At 41.0% G+C, this 15,557-nt stretch overlaps 1 protein-coding gene across 1 annotated transcript; it reads right to left on the bottom strand.

Annotated features, from left to right (window-relative positions):
• Positions 1-595: 595 nt before the first annotated feature.
• Positions 596-13,449, bottom strand: cnpy1 (canopy FGF signaling regulator 1). Its single transcript, XM_086272503.1, has 6 exons — positions 13,068-13,449; positions 12,398-12,500; positions 11,411-11,526; positions 2,638-2,850; positions 1,041-1,140; positions 596-769 (listed from the first exon to the last, which is right to left on the bottom strand). Exons 2-6 carry the CDS (start codon positions 12,489-12,491, stop codon positions 729-731), a joined length of 564 nt encoding a protein of 187 aa, XP_086128629.1. The 5' UTR covers positions 12,492-12,500; positions 13,068-13,449; the 3' UTR covers positions 596-728.
• Positions 13,450-15,557: the final 2,108 nt, after the last annotated feature.

Genomic DNA, 15,557 nt, shown 5'->3' with positions numbered 1-15,557 from the left:
CGAACCCAACCAAGCTACAGAATCGGCACAAAGCAGCGTCAGTATAACGCACTCTCTGGTTCCCCTGCATGCGGCCGCCTTTAGCATATCAATGCAAAGTTTTCAACCAATCAGCTGCTGTTAAGTCTGGTCCAATCAGATAACAGATGCTTGAGTTGTGGCTCGGGTCTGTCCACCTGCTAGTCTTTGTGAAAAGATACAGCAATTTGAAAGCTGCATGTTCACACTGACACAATACATTTAGCTTCTGTGAACATTTAGAGTCAGCACTATCATCCAGCAGTCTACAATTCCACACTAACAGATTTATCTCCCATGGATGTTTATGGTGTGTGCAAAGGAAGGAAATAATGTGTATTTTTTTCTATAAAAAAAAACAAAGAAATCCAAATGTTTTTCCTGGACTTGGTGATAAAGCCAGACTGTGACAGAGAGCAGAAAAGAGTTTTGCCAGATAAACTGATCAGCTGACTAACTGTGGAGACCACTATCTTAACTTTTGATATGTGGAACTCGCACCAACAAACAGTTACTGTAGGTCTGGTTAATATACTGTGGTGTGAGCAGCATGCAGAGACAAAAATGAACACTGTGCTTTCTCAACATTTGGTTTTTATTTACTTAAAATAGTCTCAGTTGTTTGTCAAACATTTTTTATCAAAACCTTTTTCTCAGAAATGTGTGTCAAAGCTGGTCTCTCCTCGCTGCACCGAAAATCCAGTGTGATGCTACAATTCCTCGTTAGCACGGCTGCTGTCTTCACAGTAGTCTGAAAGGAAAAGCATGACGACAAACACATCAGTGTTTATGTTCCACAACCCGAAAATGTGCCACCATCTAAAGACACAAATAGCTAACACTGACCTACACTGAGGCTACTGAGCTGTGCTGACACTGGCCTCTGCTGTTACTGAATGCTGTGGACGCCAAACCCGAGCAGCTTCCACAGCTGTGTGTGTGTGTGTGTGTGTGTGTGTGTGTGTGTGTGTGTGTGTGTGTGTGAGCTCTGTGAGAGTGCGCGTGTGAAGCATAGCTGCTACCTGAGACTCTGCTGCACAGCTCCTCGTGCACGTTCTCCTGCCTGTCCCGGCTCAGCACAGAGATGATTTCTTCCTCCAACTCCTCCACCAGCGTTTCACACTGAGACACAGACGCAGCAAACACTGGTCAAAGTGTGCTTCGACCATACATGCACAACACACATCTTTCACACACTGTGGGCACGCCATTTGCATGGCGGCGGCGGCCACGTTTCTCTCCTGTTTATCGAACCGCTCATCCATTTCGAAGACTCTGTGAAAGCACCCTTCCTCGGAGCTGGCTCACCCAATCACACTCGTGATGCAATCCAACTTCAGAATAAAGCACAAACTTTTCCCCGTGTCTGTTGTTTCATCTGTCCTATTAATTCCTTCAGACCCCTCGGTCACGTGAAGCCGCCATGGTGCGTCGTGGTGAAGCTCACAGCTGTTCAGTCTACACGTCACTAAATCCAATCATGGCTCACTGACCGGGTTTTCTGCAGTGACTGGTGATATCAAGTACTTTCTCAAATTGAAGGCAGGTGAAATGGCTGGCACAACCAACTGGCCACACTACAAACGCATGACAAATTAAAGGAAAACCCTGAATCACTGACCCCTACAGTGAAGAGCTCCGTTGGCTCCATTATGCTACAGGGGGCCATTTGTATCAAAAGAAGGGTCACTGCTACGTAGACACACTTGTTCTATGTGACACAGCGTCTTTGAACGGTTTAAAGAATATGAAAATTGATTTCAGAACAATGTCAGACATAAAAGAGTAATATACTTGTATTTATTTAGCTGTTTTCTAGTTTTACTGACATCATGCTCCACCACCACCATCAAAAAACCCCAAAAGGCGATATCTAATTCTGTTCCAACGTCTACTGCAAGAATAAATGGCGAGGAGCTCTGACGCTGATGTGGCAGGTCGCCACGTTATTGTTCTGGGTTTTTCTTTCATTTCTCATCTGTCTGTAGCTCAAGTAGTGTGTTTTAAACAGACTATTTTTTCTGCATAGGAGCAATTATTTTAAATAACATGAAATATACATCTACATAAAAGTATCCATATACGAAAATGCCTAGAATAAAATGCATACTTTTGTTAATTTTGACAATGTGAGCTTAACAAACCGATTAATAATTAATTTACTAAAATAAATAAAAATATAAAAGGAATTTCAATAATAGCATTACTGCAACTATCCGATTTTCTAGTCTAACATTTTGTCCCAACTGATAGATTGATGAAAATAGCAAACGTGTATTTAGATTACACATCTAAGTAACTGTATGACTACCTTGTAATGCTTCTGCTATACAAAACGTGTTGTTTTCGATTGGACGGCGCTGGAAACCGACTGATGCAGGGTTGTCATAATCACCGCCTCCAATTTTAAATGTACATCTTCATTTATTGAACAACTTGTTTCAAAATTAGCAACTCTGAGAATTTTCTTTGTTTTTTGATTCTTAATACATAGCAATGGATGAAATTGGCCTGGAAATGCTTCCAATGCTTCTGTACATGATCCTGAACTAGGCTGCAGTTCTAACTATACTATAGTTCTACTTAAAAACATTGTTTTCAGTGCATGTTTCCACTCACTGCGAATTTGATGTCATTGGACGCCTCTGGCCCATCAAACTGGAAGTTCTTAAAGTCGGGGAAGTCGTCGGTGGAAGCACTGCTTCTGGGAGCAAACCTCCTGTACTGCTTGTGCTGGGTGATGGGATCCACATAGAGTGCATAGTCACTCATACTGTTGCACACGCTGTCCAGAAGCTCGCTGAGGTGAGTCTCCGAGCGAGCGAATGGGACCTGGCAAATCAAACCAAAGAGAGAGGAGGGAATCATCATGTTGGACTGGCATGTTCCAGCACGGCTTCTTCTTGGACCGTGTAGCCATTGTCTCATGTTTCCAATACCCGATTGCCACGTTGAAACGTCTAAGAACTCGTGCCGGATAGACCAAAACAGCACAGCTGCATCATGGCAAAAAAGAAAAGACTCTGGGTTGGCCTAGTGTTAGCTGTGTTACACCACAGGCCTCAGGGTGGGTCAGTGGGGTGGCCTCTTGTTTCCGCTGTGTTTTCTCCATCAACGCTGAAATACCTCACCCTCCAACTTTGACTTTTAACCTGCATGAATACCCTCCCCAACCCTCCATCCAAACTCAGCCATGCTCTTCCACCACCCATCCCTTTCAAGACAAATCAACAGGGCGGTGGTGTCTAGACGGGTCAAGACAGGTGCTGTGCTCTGCTCCCTCCATCCCCGGAAGGATATTGGGTGACAGGGGTGACGCCCAGGGGTGAAGATGCAAGGATAGGGCACTGAAAAGGGTGAAGTAGGGGAGGGGTGGGTTTCAGTGTTTGTTATACCTCGAACTAGCAAAAAGAGGGGTTGGGATCCAGAGAAGGGTGGGGTCGTAGGAGGAGGAGATGGGAGAAGCAGAAGGCCTCAACAGAAGCCAAGTGCAGGGTAAACGGCTCATCTCCTCGGCCCCCACCCTGCCTCTGCGCTGTCTTTTGGCCCATTCAGCCCCTCCATCCTCTGACGATCAAAGGAGGAAATCTTCCTTGTTTTCTTTGGTCAAAGAGTGGCAGGACGGAGGTTGGGGGTGGGGGACAGTTTGGGTGGTGAGAGAACACAGAGGAAGAAGGGAGCGTTTTTGAGCCTCTTGCAGATGAACTGGATCTTATAATGATAGATAAATTATACTCTCAGCCTTTGTTTCTTCTTCTGTTTCTCTAACCAGCCATACTGATCACTCACACACACACACACACACACACACACACACACACACACACACACACACACACACACACACACACACACACACACACACACACTCTTTGAGATGTGATGATGTGACAAAGGACTGCTCTGCCATCTGTCTTTCATCAAATCTTTGCCTCTTCCTGCTCAGCAAACTGAAATTTTGGGTAGTAGAGCAAAACCAGCCAGCGATTCCTCTGACAATTAGAACCACCTGAGCTCTCCGACGCTACATTAATCCTTGCAGAAGACCCTGAGCCTGACAACACTGTTAGGGTTGCTAACAGTGTGCTGAGGAAGAAGGAAGAAAGTTGGCTGGTCGACAGAAGGTGTTACAGCACAGGGCTAAAGGTTGGAAGGGCCAGGCACTAGGGGATGTAGGTCATGTAGAGCAGTGGCGATGAGGCTCGCCTATCAATCAAAACTTGCTTGTGGTGACTTTGGCATCAGTGCTGTCATTTCTTTCACTCAATGACTGAATTTTTTGTTTATTGGATTAAAACTCGGTCAATTAATTGATGCTGGTCACACTTTTCCTAGAACCATGTTGACATATTTAAATACCTTGGTTTTTTTCCCACCAAGCTTTTAAAAAGCTAATTTGAGAATGTGCAGAAGCCGCCACTGTTTTAATGATTTTGAAGAACACATGATCTGTTTTCACAAAATCATCTTTACCTGAAGCTTGCTAGGTTCGGTTTTTATTACACTCTAATATCCATGCCAATTTGACGGAAGGCTTATAATAATAATATAAACGACAAGTCATAGTTTATATTTGCATATTTCAGTTAGTCATTTCTCATCATTGTTTAAAGTCCCAGCTTCAGCAGTCAGATTAAGGTTTAGTTGGTAGGTTTGACCGCAGCCTGTATTTAGTGAGTCATTACTGAACGGCAGCTTAAGTGCTACTGAAGGCACATTCAGTAGAAACAATACTCATATATAGCATCATCTGTTGAAGCTGTTGCACAAATGTAATACTTTGGAGTTTGACTTAAAAACAGTACATGTTTGACAATGCAACATTCACAGGTTTAATTAACTGATTCATTGCAGAAATAATTGATAATACATGTTCCTGTATTGTCATCATGTCAGTCATATCTTTCTTTTTATATATATGATTATATGAGAATGAAACTGAATATAAAACTAAATCCTCAATCTCATCCAAACAGCATGAAAAAAGAGAAGAAAAGGGCTGCTCTCCCCGGCCCTACAATAAAACCATGTCAATCCATGGGCTTGGGTCTAAGTCATTATCATGCCATGCTACAAAATGGTTTGGAATTAAAGCCCTTCCTTGCCAGTTGCAGCCGTGTGAAAGGGAGCTGTCAGTCACAGTGTTGTTTGAAGAATGGGGTGGGGGGTGGTGGCTGAGGTGGTAGTGGGGTGTGACTGGTTGGCCCAGAGAATAGGCTTCTCAGGGAAGCTATCCTCCATTCAATTCCCATTGGACAGGGAGCCATTATTGCACCACTGTGGACAGGGGCCTTTCAATGTCATTGTTCTGGCCAATGAAGACCCATAAATTAACAATAATAATAATGATAATAAACAATAAAATAACAATAATAATGTCACATTGGCAGCAAGTGGAAGGAGAACCTAAAATGTATTTTTGACCTTTATATATCATTTAAATCCCAAATTTTCTAATAGCAGTCGTTGATAAAGGTCTAACAGTAATAATATTACTTCATTATGATAGAGTAGTAAAGCTAATAGTAACCAGCTGGTCATTCTGAATGGAAATGCTATGCGTCTTTATAGGAGCTCTAAATCATAAACCAGGGCTTCTTGATGTCAGCAGTTTGGAAGATAGTGGCGAGCAGAGTCAGCACAAGGACTGAAACACTGTTTGGCAGTAAAGCTTCTTCACTCTTGTCAGAAGTCAGGTGAGAAGACTTTCTCAACAGTACGCTAAGCTCCACAAGCTCCTTTTTCTGTGGTGTAAAGGACCATATTATAGGCCAAACCGGAGATACTACAAGAGTAAGACATGGCACTGATGAACATAAACAAAACTGGCAAAAGCAAAGAATATGACAGAAGCACCTAGTGAGTGTTTAAATCTGATGGGCGGATTGATACTTAATATCATTGTTCTTGTGCCACAACTTTGCTTAGAGTTTAGCCCGTGGAGAAAAGCTTCATCCCACGGTTCTGCTTACATCCACAAGAGGTCCTTTTTCCTCCTCGTCCCTATCATGTGTTTGTGCACACGCCGGGAAAGCCTTGGTCACATTACTTTAGCATCTAGCTAGCTCTACTGAGGAGCAAGCATAACTAGAGTTATTGTTTTAACAGTTGAAAACTGCAGATTTAAAGCTTCCTTGTATCATTTTACTTCATGCCAGACTGTTTTTAACTGGATGTGTCGCACGATATTTTGCTCAAGTTATCTGGGTACTTCATATTGTATTGAAAATAAGTGGTAAAAAATCTTTTGTCTTTGAAATATTTAAATCCAGAATAAAATAATATTCTATGTATTTTAACAGAGGAGTGGAGGCATTTTACAGGCTGTTGTGTTCATGGTCAGGTAAGTTTAGTCATTCCTTAGTTTGTTACAGTGGTAAATGTGAGTATTTCAAAGCACTCAAATGGTCCTTTCTCACTGTAATTGTGCTCTCATAGTGCTTTTAAATTTAGGCTGATAATGCTGTTTATTCTCATTAGCCAGATTTTAAAAAAAACTAGCCAGAGGTTAGAAAACTTGGTTAGAAAGTCTCGTGATGCTCCAGTTTCTGTGATTTATTTCTAAGTGATTCTTAGAAATCAGAAAGAAGTCCAGTGTATTTAACCTTTCAGCATCTGATCAGATCTGGTTTATCATATTTCATCTCTAGTGACAGCTGACTTTTGATATGCCACGATGAAATACATCAAATGCTGGCCTAGTGATGATCTCATAAAATCCACTAAAGCCATCATGAAGACTTGAACTAGGGAAAATCTGGCTGTTCACATGTTGTGTTTTTGACCTTCTACACTGTCCAAACTTCAAACATACATCTACGAGCACCTCTAAACAGGGTCAGCACCTCAGAAGATGGACTAGACAGGCAATCAACTCTGACAGGAGGGAATTAGACTCACTAACTTTACTATTTCATTGTAGATGCTCTAAATTGCTATTGACCAAATTATTAATATGGGCTTGGTTGTTACTACAATAACAATTATTATTGTACAACGATTAATTTTACCTATAGTTGTAAAAGTAAGTCAGTAGAATTCAGCTGAGGGGGCACAGTCATCCTTTTGGATGGGCCTGGGCCCCAAAGGCCGTTCACAATGCTAACGCTGCCTCTGGAGCTCACAGAAGAACATGTCCTGTCCACAGACTGATGAATGTAGCCACCACAGTGTTCCCCACTGGCTTTAGAATTCACGTTAAGGCTTCAACATTCGCCATGTTGTCGCTGTTGTTGTGTTTTTAAGAGCCAAAAGATACCATATTTATATAATAAGCAGGAGCGCCAAGTTAGCTACTAATGTTGCCAAGTTAGAAGGTGTATTATGTGCTGCACAGGTGCAACAGCGGTTGGGGTGAGGGGAGGAAGACAAAAGAGACCTGAGACATGACAAGTTGAATAATGAAATACTAGTCTCATACATCAATAACGATGTGAAGTGGGAAACTTCAAACATGCTTTTTATGCTGTTTAGCAGGTCAAGTTAACGTGGAATTTTATTGGGACTGACTGACTTTTGGAAGTCCCAAAACTTGGCACTCCAACAATGGGTTCATTTTGTTGCCCTGAGGGTTGTCGCTGTTTTTTTTAATGCCGTGTGCAGTAAGAGTCTCAGACATGAGACTGATATCAACCAAATCAAACAGTAAGCAAAGAAAGGAAATTTGTTTGGAAGTTAGACTATTCCTTTAAGAAACCTCCAAGGAAAAATAAAAGATCCTTGTTGGATTAAAAAAAAAATGACTGTCACCTCACTGAGTCACATTTCTAGACCATGATATTATGTGTCATTGTGTCAGCATGCTATTGTGCATCCTCTCATTCTCAATGCATGACTTCCCACCGTTCACTATGAGATCAACCCGCTCCAACTAAGTTCAATGTCTTTGGAAGCCTTAAATGTGGCATTGTTGTGGCAGGCAGGTTTAACTTTTGTGGCACAGAGCAGCCCCATACTCCCAGGAAGTCCTACTGTGACAAGGCCAAAGAGCAGAGACTTAAAACCTGCAAATCCTCCTCACTGATGGCATCTAAGCTGTGACATCCCTCCCTCTCTGATTCACACTAGGTCAAAAGCTGCTGAAAAGAAGGGAGCCGGGAGGGCATGGGATCAAGGTTTGGCTTCTTATGTGGCTCAATAACATCTGATTGACCAGATAATACAACAGGTAGAGGAAAGTGTCAGCTCAGAGTAGAGCAGGAGCTCACTGCTGGAGGAAGCTCATTCTCCCTGCTGGGTGACTGGAATGCTGTTTTCTAACTCTAATCAGGATACATGTAAATGCTTAGAGGATAGTTTGGACTTTGTTTTGAGGAAAATTATGCAGTAAAACTTGATGACTTATGTCGTCACACAGAACATCTAATGGCTACACTGAGCTGGTAATATCAGTGTTGAAAACAGTTGTCATAAGGCAAGATCTGTGATTCTGAATTTGCCTGTAGGTGTCGACGCCTACGTGCACACACTGATCGGTGCAGTTATCGTGATAGTGATAGTCACAACAAACGCTAAAGCTCCAGAAATCAATAGTATAGCTGTAAACCTCATGATTTTCTGGCCTCTGAGCAACAGGAAACGTCATAGTTCCAGGGGGGGGGGGGGGGGGGGGGGGGGGGGGTGACCTCATTACAGCAGGACAATAGCCTGGATCAATCTTCTGCGCTCACACAGTGTCATGCACACAGCCACAGTAACAACAAAGATCAATCGACTCCTCCATGAAAAGACCGCATCTGTTAATCACAGCATCTATGTAGAAATGGCTCCTTGTACCCCGATTGCACTGTTAAAATGTACATGATGTTCAGTCAGTCTTTGAAAAAAATCAAAGGCAAATAAGAGCCTCGGGTCGGATGGGATTACAGGAAGACTGCTGAAGAATGCATAGCAACTTGGTCATGTGTTTTATGACACATTTATCATGTCTTGTGTGCAGAAATGAGTCCCTAAACTGTGGAAGTAGTCTATTGTGTTCCCTATGGCTACATACAGTATACCCAAACTGTTTAATACACTCAAACCAGCAGCTCTGATTTCACTGGCTAAACAGGAAGGACAAATGGACTAGGCGGGGTGATCGAGATGGAAAGGATGTGCAGCAGCTTAGAGTGCTTAACGTGGAGATGTGCTAGCAAGTGCAGAGAGTTTGGTGAGAGTGTGTTGAGAATTAACTGATCTCTCCGAGTTAACTTCAGCAACTACCAAACCATCAACGTGTCTTTAGGACCCATTCCTACAAAACTGTTCAAAGAAGTCCAACTATTTATTTATGCTTCAATTTCTATTTTAATCAACTCTCTCTATTAATGGGCAATGTACCACAGACCTTCTAGCTCGCAGTAATTAAACTGCTACTTGAAAAGCCATCAGTTAAACCAAGGGGTCTTAGTCTAAGGAGCTTGGAAAGAAAAGCGTCTGGACTTACTTAAGTTACTTCTTAACTTAAGAAGTAACTTAAGTTAAGAAGTAACTTAAGTAACTTAAAAAGACCAGACGCTTTTCTTTCCAAGCTCCTTAAACTACGATGACCTGGATGACCGAGAACCTTCACAGACAAGGGGTCTTAGCTAATTATAGACCAATCACCAGCCTTCCTTTTATCCCAAGATTTCCCGAGATTTCTTGATGCTTACTTTGAACTAGGGCTGCTCGATTATGGCAAAAATGATGATCACGATTATTTTCACTGAAATTGAGATCTCGATTCTTTGGCGATATTTATTTAACAATAACAATGTATTGAATAATGACTTTAAAGATTGTCAAAAAATAATATAAAATAGTGCAAATACTGATAACAGTGCAAATGTTTGCAATATAAGAAATGAAAAATGTAAACATCTATGTTTAGTGAACTTTGCAGTGTTGCTCTGTGCTGCAGCTACGACACTGTAGCAAAGTTTACACACTGTGTCTACTTGATCCACGTCTGACTGAACCCATAATGTTTCCACACCACTGAAGGTTTTTTACCTCTTTTCAACCAACAGCAGTCACTCTCCTCTCCAAATAACTTCTGCTTAGCTTTCCGAGCTTCCCTCGGGTCCTCTTATTCAGCGGTCCCCAACCCCCGGGCCTCAGACCGGTACCGGTGCGTGAGTCGTTTGGTTCGTTGAGGCTCAGGTGTGAAATGTATAGTTTTCAGGGTTTTTATCGGTTTTCAGCGTTATTTTGTTATCGTTTTTATCGTTTACTCTGTTTTCCTGGGTCTTTCCACGTGTGTTATGAATAAATTTTCTTTTTTTGGTACCGGTACTAGTTTTATTTTGTTGTATTTATCCGCGACACCTTAAAGGCCGGTCCGTGAAAATATTGTCGGGCATAAACCGGTCCGTGGCGCAAAAAAAGGTTGGAGACCGCTGCTCTTAATTGTTGTGACACGTGTTCGAAATGCAGAGAGGTGCGCTCGATTTGCCACACAGAGCAGCGCGAGAGTAAAGCACGAGGGAGGGGCTAATAATCGGCTCAGTCATTTTTAATGATCGTTGAAAGCCCAGATTGTAATCGTGATTAAAATTTGATTAATTGAGCAGCCCTACTCTGAACTGCATTGCCTTGGCCTCCAGTAACACTGTGAGGAACCTTAGAGTTTTTTAAACAAATGTGTAGGAAATTCAAAACATTTTGTCTTAGAGTGACGCTAAAAAACTAGTTTATGCATCTATTCGAGGGTGGACTATTGTAACTCAATGTTATCAGGCTGTCCTAAAAACTCCTTGAAAAGCCTTCAGTTGATCCAAAATGCTCCACTTAGAGCTGGAAAACGTCATTCCTAGAAAAAGAAAGCAAATTTCACCGGTAATGGCTTCCCTTCATTGGCCTGTTAAACCCAGAACTTTAAAATTCTTCTCGCATACAAGGTATTGAATAATGAAGACGAGAGAGAACACTTCACTCTCAGACATGTGGTTCATAGGATATTTAGAAATAGAATGGAAGGCAGAGCCTTAAGACCCCTCTTTGGTGGATTCGGGAGACAGACACTGATTAAGCTTCAAACTTTAACTTTTTAAGAATATAGTCAGGGATGGATCAGGTGACCCAGAGTCCTCCCTCAGTTATGCTGCAATAGACCCAGGCTGCTGAGGGCCTGCCATGATGCACTGTGATTCACCTGCACTCACTGTGTGTTTACACACCACTCTGTATTTAATCTTTAGTTGTTACTGGTTTCTGCAACTCTTAAAAAGTGTATCTTTGTCCTGTCGTCCCCCATCAACCCCAATCAGTCACGACAGATGGCTGCCCCTCCCTGAGCCTGGTTCTCCTGGAGGTTTCTTCCTGTTAAAACTTTGATCCTCCTTCCCACTTTTTACTCATAGGGGGGTCACCGATGAGGAAGCATCTGTTGGGGCTTTGGCAAGTGTGTGTAAACACTGGCGTAAAGTACCTTTTTGTCTTTCATGGTTCCATCAGGGTTGAGTCTAAAGCTGCCGACATTGATGGTTTTCTTTGGGTCCACCTGACTGATTGAGTGGTTCAGTTCATCCACGATTGCCTTGCATGCTGGGAAACAGAGGTAAACCTCAGTGATGGAAACAATACAAGCAACAGCTCACAGCCTGGAATTTAGTGAACATCAGTACGTAAGTAACATGAAAAATCATCCAGAATTCAGTCTCATACTGATGTTTGTGGAAGTGCTACAAGGTCAAAATGCTATGGATGGGAATTGATTCCCGATTTGATTCCCTTATCGATTATCACTGGCTCCACCAGCATCTCTAAGCAGCATATCAACAACATTACATTCATGCAAATTAATTACATGCTGTGGGTCATATGTTTGTGCATGTTGTAAGTATTTCTCCTCATTTTTGCATTTATTGTGCACAACACACTGTGCAAGATAAGAAAGACGGGACAGGAGAGGAAGAAGAGAGGTTAGATTAAAAGATGAGGATTGATGAGGTTTTTAAATCAGATATTGGGTCTGTACATGTGGAATCGCACCGTCCCTTTTCTTTAGATTCAAGCTGAGTATAATACGAATTTTTAAAAAAGTTTTACAGTTTGTATTCCCATCTACTGATATTATTTTATCATATAAATATTGCATGAGGTTCAGTTAGCTTTGCAGGAAAATAGAAATATCCTCCAAAGAGCTACTTTTCACTTTATTACTTTGAGTACATTTCTGAGCCTGCAGTTTTTATGTTTACTTTAGTAAAGAAGTTGAATCAGCACTTCAACTTTACTGAAGTATTTTTTAACAGTAGTATTTGTACTTGTACTTAAGCACAGAATGTCTGTACTTTTGCCAACTCTGGAGTTACTTGGTGAGATGCTTTTGCATTGCAGTTCAGTTGTGGTTTTCCTTAAAATAGCAGCAATATTCTTTGAGACAGAAAGCTTCTGTCAGATCTGCATGACTTACCAGAACAGTAGAGCACCTTGTCCCTCTTCCCCTGGCTGCTGCCAGTAAAGACAGAGAGCACCATCACCATCATCTGAATAACCCATGCAGTCATCTTGATAGCCTAATAGTACAGAAAGGCATATACAGTAAAAACTAAAATCAAATTTCAGTATACTACACCTAAGTAACAGAGTCTTAAAGTGTGAAGACATTTCAAAAAACACAACATATTGTGTATTAAAAAAAAACCCCAAACCACATACAATTTAAATGCAAATCATATTTTCAGTAAGTTTAGTGTGCTTATACATTATTGAAGTGTTATTTTACCTCCACGTGTACACAACTGAAACTGAGACCTGAAACCTTAAAGAGGGGAGCACTTTGGGAACTTTACGGAGGGATCAACAAGTGCTTTTCCTAAAACGTCACCTGTAGTTGTTCAGTATGGTCACTTGCGGAAAAGGCAAGCATAAATCCGATCAAACTGTACTTGAAACGAACTATTTATGGACTTAGCGAATGCCGAATTGTAGGCTCATACAAGTAAAATATTAACAATATTTTCAACGCGTTCTCACCGCTGGGATTTTGATCGCCATACGAGACTTGTCTTAAGATTTCACATTTGTTTACGAGGTACGGTCCACGTCGGGAATAGTGAGGGAGCGCTGGTAGCTTGTCTTACCTTGCGAGGAAAGCGAGCTATAGCAGCTAACAGCGGACGTGGAGCCGGCTGGACTCGGTGCAGCAGCGCTGTTACTACAATAATGACATGTCCTCAGCTCATTTGTCTGTACATGCCTATCTCTGCTTCACTTACTGACAGGTAACAGCACTGACACATACAGTACAACAGTTAGCTTTCCGGGTGTGCCTTTCAAAGTAAAAGGGCATTGCCCTAAAAATATTCGATATTTAACTATTGTGCGGGAATTGCGGTAGTAAAGTTCACACACAAAATAATAATAATAAAAAATAAGTCAGAATCTTTGTCTCGAAATAATTATTCAGTATATCTTTATCATAACAAAAATCATGCGTCAATCTTAAAAGCACACTCGGCCTACTTCTTTTAGTACACCTAGTTCCGGCTCGCTTGTCGTCTTGACGTGCTCGGCTCTGGTGTAGCCACGTTCAGTCGGGCATAGAGGTGGACAGCCAATCATATTCCAAACTCAAAGAGCATGGACCAATCAAACTGACGCAGCGTCTACAGGCGCTGACTCCTGGACGCTTTGGTAGAATGTGGAAATCGGACTTCAGTGTGCTGATGACTTTAGACCACAGTGGTGACTTGTGAATTCATACAAAAATAAATAAACAGTACTGCAATAAATTCAACTACATTCATTTACGCCAAACATAAACCATCTCCTGTTACAGTCAGTTAAAACTAAATGTAATTTAAATAGAATATATTCAACTGTTCAGAAGATATTTACGTGCATGTGACTTTCGAGCTTTCGACTGCAGTGCTATAGAAAATATACCACCACAGTGATATGCTGTGGCCGTAAATACTAATGGATCTGACTGAAGAGCTCCTTCTCTAAACATAACAGCTCAGCTCCATGCTGAGGTTAATCAAGCAACGCATTGTAATTCACTTCCCACCTGTGCATGCGTGAGAGAGCGAGACTAAGAGCCAGGTGGTGTCTTTACGGGGGGATCTGACCTGGTTTTCCTGCTGCTAATTGAATCTTATCTTTAACATCAAAGTCTCGATTGGACAGGTAGATGTAAATGTTCACAATACAGTATGGCATGCAGTGGTGATTAAAAGCTGTCTGCTATTGCTAAAAAGGTCAAATATAGTCAAGATATTTGTCAGTGTGCTGCTTAGTATGCTTGCAGAGGCATCGTGTTCTCAGATTGTACAGCCATACATCCGTCTGCACATCTTAATGTTTTAATTTTTAATGTTTAAATGCCGAAAAGATGCTTCAAATAATGTTTCTGCAAGGTTAAAAGTTTAGCACTGGAGGTGCCAAATGTGTCATTTTGACTCCTTTGGCATTTTAACATTAGCAAGCAGTAACTTTTACATATAGGCAAGGAGAAACAACAGCACTGTTTAAGAGGAAAGGACAAAGATCGCTTTTTAGTACATTTTAATTAATTGGGTTTTTTTTGTGTGTTTTCAAGGCAAGCGCTGCTTGCCTTTCTTGTCCATCATTGCATTTTAAAGTATCTAACTGTGAAATGGAAATGCCATAACTTTAAATTCCATTACTTTTCCTAAAATAAGTTTATCAATAGTGACCTTTGGGGTTTGTGGCATAAAGAGAAAGATATACAAACCTTTACACCTTGAATCTCCAAAGGAGTTATTATGACACCACAGAACGTGTAAAACAACACTCTAGTTACCTGGCAACATGTTATTTACATGTTTTGGCTGCTGCGTGTGTGTGTGTGTTTCAACGATAATTTCTCTATAACTATAACAATAGTTTATAAAATTGTATACAATAAGTGATTTTTCTCATGCAAGCACAGGCTTAGCTGCATTCCATATGAAAAAGTTGAAGTAATCCTCTGGCATGAAGTTCACACTCCCCGTATGTCCTCTTAAAGATGGTCATGCCTTCTCTTCTTCAGTCTCTCTTGAGGTCATTGAGCTTGAGACATAAGGTGTTTTTTCAAATTCAAAATTCAAATTCAAATTTTATTTGTCACGTACACAGTCATACACAGTACGATATGTAGTGAAATGCTTGGACAACTGCTCGTGACCTAAAGAAAACAAAAAAGGAAAAGGCTATGAATAAGATAGGAAATAAATATGAAAAATTAAAAAGGGTAAATTTAACTAGGAAGGAATAAAATATAAATTAAGGTTAAAATGAAATAACTGTACAACACAAATTAGAATGAAGGGTAAATTTAACTGGGAAGAATAAGATAAAATATATAAATTAAAGTTGAAAATAAAATAACTGTACAACAAAATACACAATATAGAACTATATAAGAATGTATGAAGAAATCTAAATATAAATAAATATATACACAATAACAGCAGCTGTACAAGTATTAACCGGAAATGAAGAATATAGTGACCAGTGTTGTGCAAAAACAAAGTCCAGAAAGTCCAGTGTGTGTGTAAGAACTGTATGTGTGGGTCAGTACTGTGTGGGGGTGTGATTGAGAGACCGTATCGCCTGCGGGAAGA

This window comes from Aulonocara sp. 'chitande type north' Nkhata Bay, linkage group LG18 (assembly GCF_057382095.1).
Source record: "Aulonocara sp. 'chitande type north' Nkhata Bay isolate Kocher_YH1m ecotype deep benthic linkage group LG18, A_spYH_male_GT1.1, whole genome shotgun sequence".
NCBI classification, from domain to species: domain Eukaryota; kingdom Metazoa; phylum Chordata; class Actinopteri; order Cichliformes; family Cichlidae; genus Aulonocara; species Aulonocara sp. 'chitande type north' Nkhata Bay.
The sequence above is the reverse complement of the archived record's forward strand: the minus strand, read 5'-3'. Positions and strand labels throughout refer to the sequence as shown.

What these genes read in the sequence shown, in the direction of transcription:
- cnpy1 (XM_086272503.1), bottom strand. Translation starts at nt 12,491, where the DNA reads ATGACTGCATGGGTTATTCAGATGATGGTGATGGTGCTCTCTGTCTTT. An exon ending in CAAGGTGCTCTACTGTTCTG is followed by an intron (nt 11,527 to 12,397) that starts GTAAGTCATGCA and finishes TCTGTTTCCCAG; the next exon opens with CATGCAAGGCAATCGTGGAT. An exon ending in GAACCATGAAAGACAAAAAG is followed by an intron (nt 2,851 to 11,410) that starts GTACTTTACGCC and finishes TTGATTTGCCAG; the next exon opens with GTCCCATTCGCTCGCTCGGA.